We start from the raw sequence: 8,087 nt of genomic DNA, 5'->3' as shown, positions 1-8,087 counted from the left end.
TCTAGCTCATCTGCTAGAAAAAAAACCACAAGAGGTTAACAGATCTGGGTAATACCATTTAAACACAGATCTACATGACAATTGTATAGCTTACCTAAGAATTCATAAAATGGTAATCTGAACAGAACTACATTCATAATTCTCACTGAAGTATGAATGACATTCCTTACTCAAAATTACAGATATATTAATAATAAAGGTATATAAAATATTAATAAACAGATAGAGACTAGGAAGTACAGAAAGATCTTCAGCCAGAATAGTTTGGAGGCAAACCCCTGATAAGACAAAGAAAGTGACAATACCACTAATTACTTTTAAAATCAAAGTGTGATATATGTGTGAATTTAATCTCATGAAATCATAACCTATGCCATCAAAAATGAGACTCGACATATCAAGACATTTTTACTGGTCAAATGCACTACACTAAAATTTTTCTACCATCTCATAAATCCAAAATGTTTAGATATAGAAAGAAATGGTTTGATTGGATTAATGAGGGAAAATACAAAATATCCCAAAATTTCCAAAAGTTTCACTGTTTCTTGTAGGTGAAAGAATGCATAGGTGTCGTTTTTCATTATAACAGAAAGAACACTGGCATTTTCTACACGTAAGAAATTCAGGTTTTCTGCTTGTATTCACTGTAGTCAGAAGTTCATCAGACTCCAGGAAACTTCCCAAAAGATATGGCTCATTGGTCACAACACTGTGCACCTTATTATAGAAAGGTGACTTAAACATGGGTTTAAATTTGCACACAAACTGGACAGCTCAGAAGGGTTCTGAAAGTACACTGGGGTCCTGATTCCTTCCTGACCCAATGATTTACTTTGCTTCCAGCTCTCAAAAAATAAACAAAAAGAAAACTGAATGCAAGTGAAGAAGAGCTGCATTTGTGTCCTCCAAAATTCAGTCAAATCTTTTTCACATGGGCAAAGTCCAGCAGTGGGTACCAAGGAATACTTGTTCAAGGAGCAAATTTTGTGCAAATCAATTTTCTCTCAAGTTGGTATCTTTGAAGAACTATTGTGTAGGTTTCTAAACTAGGCTGATGAGACACTAATGCTTGAACTGCACTATGTGGTTTGGCTAAGCTACTTACTACACCATGTCACAAGGCTGTAGCTCTAAGCAGGCAGCAGTCACTGAGCACCACACAGCAAGAGGTACTGCTCCTGGGGCCGGCACTGTATCCAGGGAAAATAGAAGGACGCCAAACAAAAAGGCAAAACTGCCAGGTGGAAGCATTCCTACCTGTATTACAGACACCACTCTTTTCCGCAATGCAGGACACAGGCAACTCTTCCAATTGCTCATCAAACCACCACAAGTTTCTATACAAAATTTTATTTTCCCTTGAATGTCAAGCATATTACCAATCTCATAGTGGGACAACAGAAAAACAACACATTAGAAAAAGCCACTTATAAAGCACTGGGTAAGCTCAGTACAAGACTCTGCCTTAATTTAAGAAAAGGATTTAAAATTCTCAAGGAACTGTGCATTTGCCGTTTATGTGAAAGCAAGCAATACACCTCATCAGCAAAGCATACAAAGAAAAATTACACAAACCTTGCTTAAAATGAAAAAGGAAACATTGCAACAAACATTGCAGTTAGTTAGCCAGCAGTTAGACCTTTCTCCTTGTAAACCTACTTCTTCAATTTGGCAACAGCGATAGCTACATAACTTAATCCATAATGCAAAACTGTTACAATGGGCTTGTGTAAACTTTTTTATTAATTATTTTTTGTCAAATTATAGCTACAAGCCAACATTACCAACATTCAACTTTTTTCATGTAAGCTGAATCACCCACATAAGACCTTTTTGACCTTTTGTAGCCAAAAGTACCACCTTAAATAAAACCTTGGCTGTTCTTGAAACAGTAGGAGGTCTAACCTTGCATTTCACCTTGGTTTTAAATAGGAAACCGCGTGGCAAACTAGGTGATACTACTTCTATAACAAGTAGAGATATTTCCCTTAATTTATAAAAATCCAATATAAGTTTTTGCTCATAGAACACTTGGAGCTATGAAATGTACACAAGCCAATGAGATTAACACACAAATGAACTCAAAACCAAACACATTCTATCAAAATCAAATACTGTATATGTCAGCTGCATGTGAAAAATTTCACAGTAGTTTACACCTGACCTATACCATTTCAGGCCAATCCTGCTGCCAGTGGAGTCTCCAGCACTTCTGCAAAAGACTTCAGTGGCAGCAGGAATATGACAGGACACTTAAATACTAAATGTCAAATATTATAGTTATATTTATTTATATTAGAATTGATGATTTCTTTCAAAAACACTTCAATTGATGCAAGTTATTAAAAAAATATTGGATTTCCTTTCTTAAAGGACTGTATAACATTTGGGAACCTTATTTATAGTGTTAATAATGTCAGAGGTACTTCTGTTCTTGTTTATGGAATTATTGCTGGTCACCTTCCTGAGACTTGAAAGACCATTAAAGACAAGCACCATACCTATTCCTCTAGATTATTAAATCACAAATTAATAATTTGGTCCCTTTCTAAATGGGTCTCTTCCAACAATGACACTAAAACACAGTGATGGGTCACAGATTCCAGGGGGTCCAACTGGTCCTGGCATTCCGGGACTGCCACGATCTCCATCTTTACCAGGCTGCCCACGTTCTCCAGGGCGTCCTTCCTTACTCATACCTGGGGGACCTTCAGGACCTTAGCGACACACATGCAAGGAATACACGCATTACAGAGTATTTTTATTCACATCGAAACAAGAGCAATTAGGAACCCAAAATAGCCCTGCTGTTTGGTGAAGTATTAAGATAAAGAAAACTTCACTTCTGGAAAAAGACACTTGTCACAAACTATTTACAGGCGTATCTAGCAAACTTGTTATCTTACAAAGACTTTGGGAAAAAAAGGCATGTAGTAAAAATAGCTTTCTGAAGGAAATATAAAAATCTGCTTTGGCACAATTATACTTCATCATATTATCTGGAACCACTGGGCATGAATCAAAGTCCTCTGAATTTTATTCATTTTTCTAGCTCTGGATCAGGGTCTAATCTCTCTTCCAAACACTCAGCTTTGCATTTTGTATCAAAACAATGCTGTTAGGAAGAATATTTCCTTCACTAAGTAATGGTTACAAGTCACGTATTTATATCAGGACTCAGTTTTCTGTCTGATACAGTGACCTGTCCATCAAGAAAAGGGAATCTCAGGTACCAACCTATACAAGATTGGTCTTACATTAAATAAATCCTATGACAAACTAAAAGGTGTGCAAGAGATAGGCATTAGCCACAAAAGATATATAGTAAATAATATGTATAAAAACTATTCACATTTTTCTCAACTACATAAACATTTTGTTATAAACTATTTCTTAATATTTAATAGCATGCATTAAATCCACAGAAACCATCTCTCACCTGGAGGTCCTGGTGGGCCTTGGATCCCAGGAACCCCAATTCCTTGATTGCCTTTCGCACCATTTTTCCCCGGCAATCCTGTGGATTAGCAAACACATTTATAGCTTTGCACACTAAGAATGATCTTCATAAGAACAATTAGAAAGTCAACATTTGATGATACTTATTAAATGAAAATATCTAATTGTTCAAAAGCAAACCATGGGATCTAAAATAAGCATTTCCTTGTAACCTGCACAGTGTAACCAGATTCTTAATTATCCTTATCTCCACTAAATTAAGAGCCAACATAGCCCCTGATAAACAGATGGCCACTATGAGTTGAGGGAGCAGATGATGAAGAATTAAGAAAAGTGTTAACTGTTATTGCTTTTTCACTGGCAATGTGTTTATGAAGATGCATGAAGAGAGTGTAAGATGTTCACCACAGCCCCTGACTACTCAGAAATCAATGTACAGCAAAATTAAGTCTCCAAAAAAGATATACTTTCTGAGAGGGGCAAAATATATACTCTCTCATAGCAGCACAACCCAATGAATTCAATTGCTTCAGAGAAATGGATACCGATTTTTCTCGTGTGAAATAGCTGGCATGGTTAGTCAATGTCAGCTCCAGAGGAAAACTGCACATTCTCCTTTTGGAGATGAAATTATGAAAGCACAACAAATTATCATTGCACCAGGTCATAGTTGAGAAGTTACAGAGAAAAATATTTACCAACCATTTTCCTGTCAACCTGTCAAGCACATTACTACATAGTAATTTAACTTTCCTGATTATTTTGATGCAATAAGAAACAGAGTTGCTGCAGTTACAAATGGATTTCGTTTCCAGACTAGATGTACATATTTAAGCTCACAAAAAGCACTACAGAAATCAGATGGAATGCTTGTATGGCTGAGACACCTAAAAGCATTAGCTCCTTTAGTATTATTAAAAAGACTTCAGAATCTTTAAGAAAAGTATAAAGAAAATAATAGAAATCCTTACAAGATAAAAAGGAAAAAGGAGAAAAACCAAGGAAGTCAGAGGGTTATAAATGTATTATATGCCAAAGAACAGCCTGCAGGTAGCAGGTAAATAACAGTGAATTTATAGACAGTAAATGACCAGTGATTATAACAAGTTTTTAAAATATCATAAACAAGGAAGTTTGGAAGAAAACAAATACGAAAATATACCAAAACCCACATCTAAACATACCTGATCGGAAAATTAAAATAAAAAAAAACTAAATGGAGTTAAAAAATATCTACATGAAAGATCACTCTAAAAAGATCAAAATTTAAGTACAGTAGAACTGAATACTAGTTATCTTGTGCATTCTGGTATTTTGTCTTCTTCTGATATACATACTTCAAGAGCAGAGAAACCTTTGCACCATACTCCCATTAATACTTTGCAGTACAAACTCAGCTATTCCTTTACTCCTTCACTCTTCAACAGTCCCATCCAAAACTGCAAGCAGAAAACAAAGGCATAGAAACCATATGCACACAGTACCTCTTGTCCCACGAGCCCCAGGGCGACCTGGGATGCCAGTCAGACCTGGAACACCATCATTCCCTGGCAAACCAGGAAACCCTCTTGGACCTTCAGGGCCTCTTGGACCTGGTGGTCCTGGAAGTCCTGGGGAAGTGCTTTGGGACTGACAGTGGTTGCAGTTTTGTAGCCTTCCACTCTGAAGGATCACAGGTAACTGGGCTGGCAGAATTAAACCAAAAAAAGTGCATGAGTGTTTTAACTGTAAAATACAAAAAAATTTCTACCTCTTCATTAAAATAAAACCAGCTTCCTTTCTTTAGACAGCATGGTATCTTCAGGAAACAAAAGTGCTTTTAGCACCTGATGGAGATGTGGAAGTGTTCTTCTATGAAAATCTGTGATAAATCAGATCAAAGTATAGGCATTGTTTTCAAAAAAAAGAAGCATCTGTATAGTTACAGGGAAATTTCTTCAACACTTCAAACATGGAAAGAACAGTAAAGAGTGTAAAGAGTCTTTCAAACTTACTTCTCAGTACATCCGAACAGACCTGTCGAATAAATTCTTCTGAAAATTCTCGTGCCTAAATTGAAAACAGAGAAAAGTTATAAAAACAGAAAGCCCGCATTTGTTGGGAGTTTTAAAGCACCCAAAATGACCACTGTTAGGTCCTATGCATACAGGTTTTCCATCCGATCCAGGTGGTCCTGGGGGCCCTCTGTCTCCAGGCTGACCTCTGACACCAGGAGGTCCAACCAGACCCTGGATACCGGATTCTCCCTTCTGTCCATTGATGCCTCGAATGCCTGGGTCTCCCTTCTCACCTTTCTGAAACAGAAACCAGTGAAAAGCAAATTGTATCTTTACATGCTGTATCTTTACATGGAAGCTCTGTAGCACCACAAATATATTCTAAGAAAAGTTTCAATGACAATCTTCATTTTAAGTTGTCACGAAAATTTACAAAGTACCTAAATTTCCATATTAGAATTGAATTATAGAAGCATTTGAGTTGGAAGAGACCCTTAAAGGTCACTGGTCCAACTCCCCTGCAATGAACAGGAACATCTATGGCTTGATTAAGTCACTTAGAGCCCTGTCCAGCTTCACCTTGAATCTCTTCAAGGACGGAGTATCCACTTCTTCTCTGCACCACCTGTTCCAGTGCCAGACAAATCTTCTTGTAAAAACTTTTTTCCTTATATCCAGTCTAAATCTTCCCTCTTCCTTTTAGTTTGAAGCCATTTCCCACCACAAGAAAGCGTTCCCAAAGAGTCTGTCCCCTTCTTTCTTACAGCTCCCCTTTAGAAAATCTTAAACAAATCATAAACAAACCCATTTGCTTTACTAATTAATATAAAACAAATTCCTCACTAACATATGGAAGAAAATATTTATTAACTTAAAAGGCTGGAAAAATTACAAGTGAAATTCTGGACCACAGAAGTTCTTGGCATGCTTCCAATTTACTAAAACAATCAAGACTTTTACTCTATGACTTTTGTTTATAAGTGAAAGGAAAAATGATTCTGATTTCATTTAGGGTTTCTGGTATTTAACTTTTTTTAGTTCATTTATTCTATGTAAGATTGATAGCAACTGCAGTCCATTTGCTTCACCAGGAAAGTTTAAATTAGTACTGGATCTATCTTCTTCAAAGCAATGGTTGTTCTATGTATGGGGTTGCCTACTGCAAAAGCTCCTGTGGAAGTCCTTCCCTGTGCTGGAGCCAAAAATATTCCATTAGAATGTATTTTGGTACATGTCCAAGATTAAAGTTAGTATACTGTCTTTATTCCCTGATGAGTTTTCTCCTTCTGTGTTTTGCAGCTTCTACACAGTGTTGTCAGTAGCTTAAAAATTTTCTTTGTCAATTTCCAATGATTTTAGATGGAATTAAGGAAATAAGGCAACAGAATCACAATGTATGACAAACAAACCTTAATGGAGCAAACAATGCAAGTTTAAGAAGCACAGGCATGTAGTCTTCATAGACTTGCACTGATTTTTATATTATGCTATTTATATTACTTCAAGTCCTTCCAGGTAGTACTTATCAAAACACTTTACATCAGAAAAATATATAGCTCACTCAAAACATTCTGGCTAGGTCTGAATTTGTAACAGTGCCCAGAGCTCTCCGGATAAATTACTACAGAGTAGTACACATTTCATACACAGCGAGCTAACTATCAGGATTTTTCACCCTGCTACATTTAGCTGGCTTATATCTCAGACATGGTTACTAATACTGAAATGAGGAAAACAAGGTCACTGAAAGAGAAAACACTCAGAATTGCATACCTGGCATCACAAAAGGGATCACAGCCTGTTCAGGTTAACTGAGCTCTTCCATTATGTCATTTAGTTCTGCTGTAAATAAAATTTGAAGGCAGAAGGGCAGTGCAACCCTACTCTGAAAAGCCACCACATAAAAACATACCTAAGTGACTGGCTGTCTATGCATCCCAAAAGACTTTAAAAGTTCTTTTTGTGGTTTTGGGGGGTTGGATCTTTTTTTGCTTCCATTTGCCTGACAAGACCCACAAAAAACAAAACAAACAAAAAAAAAAGGTACTACAAGAAGTCAGGCATTTTTTCCTCTCAAGATAAAAGGTGACACATGTTGATAAAATGCCTAAGAGATGGCAGAAAAGAAGTTCCACGAGTAAGATGCCAAATGTGAATTGAACAGCAGTCCATATACTCTCCCCATTAAAGAAGTTGTGCCCTAATTCAGAACTTACTTTGTCCAAGGTTTAGCTGTACTTTACTGTCTTGCTACTGTCAAGTGGAACACTGTAGCCTGTCATGGTGTTATGATTTTCGCTATCAGTAATCCATATCATAATCCTGTGACATAGCCATAGAGACTAAATATTCTTAGTTACACCATGTAGATTTGTATTTATCCATTTCTATTTCTTGATTGCAAATGGTTTTATATTTAAGAGTCATTTTAACAACACCTCCACAGGATCAGCAAATCTCTGGGATAAACATACAAAGAAGCTGCCATGGCCACACCAGAAGCTGTACATGTTGAGATCTGAAGATAATGCTGTTCATGTAGCTAGAAATTATTTGTTTCAGTTTAATTACTTTTACAGCTATGGCCTATGTTTACATAATGACATCTGACTTGCAAGTTGATTTATT

General features: G+C 36.6%; 1 protein-coding gene across 1 annotated transcript in view; it reads right to left on the bottom strand.

Annotated features, from left to right (window-relative positions):
* Positions 1–1,310: 1,310 nt before the first annotated feature.
* The window catches only part of LOC104909328 (collagen alpha-1(XXI) chain-like), a 49,237-nt gene continuing 42,460 nt past the window's right edge, over positions 1,311–8,087 (bottom strand). The window contains exons 10-14 of the mRNA XM_010707825.3: positions 5,610–5,756; positions 5,457–5,511; positions 4,947–5,147; positions 3,443–3,520; positions 1,311–2,720 (exon numbers count right to left, since the gene is read on the bottom strand). Coding sequence (XP_010706127.2) covers positions 2,533–2,720; positions 3,443–3,520; positions 4,947–5,147; positions 5,457–5,511; positions 5,610–5,756 — 669 coding nt within the window. The 3' untranslated portion in view covers positions 1,311–2,532. The remainder of the gene's footprint in view (positions 2,721–3,442; positions 3,521–4,946; positions 5,148–5,456; positions 5,512–5,609; positions 5,757–8,087) is intronic.

This window comes from Meleagris gallopavo, chromosome 2 (genome assembly GCF_000146605.3).
Source record: "Meleagris gallopavo isolate NT-WF06-2002-E0010 breed Aviagen turkey brand Nicholas breeding stock chromosome 2, Turkey_5.1, whole genome shotgun sequence".
Classification (NCBI taxonomy): domain Eukaryota; kingdom Metazoa; phylum Chordata; class Aves; order Galliformes; family Phasianidae; genus Meleagris; species Meleagris gallopavo.
The sequence above is the reverse complement of the archived record's forward strand: the minus strand, read 5'-3'. Positions and strand labels throughout refer to the sequence as shown.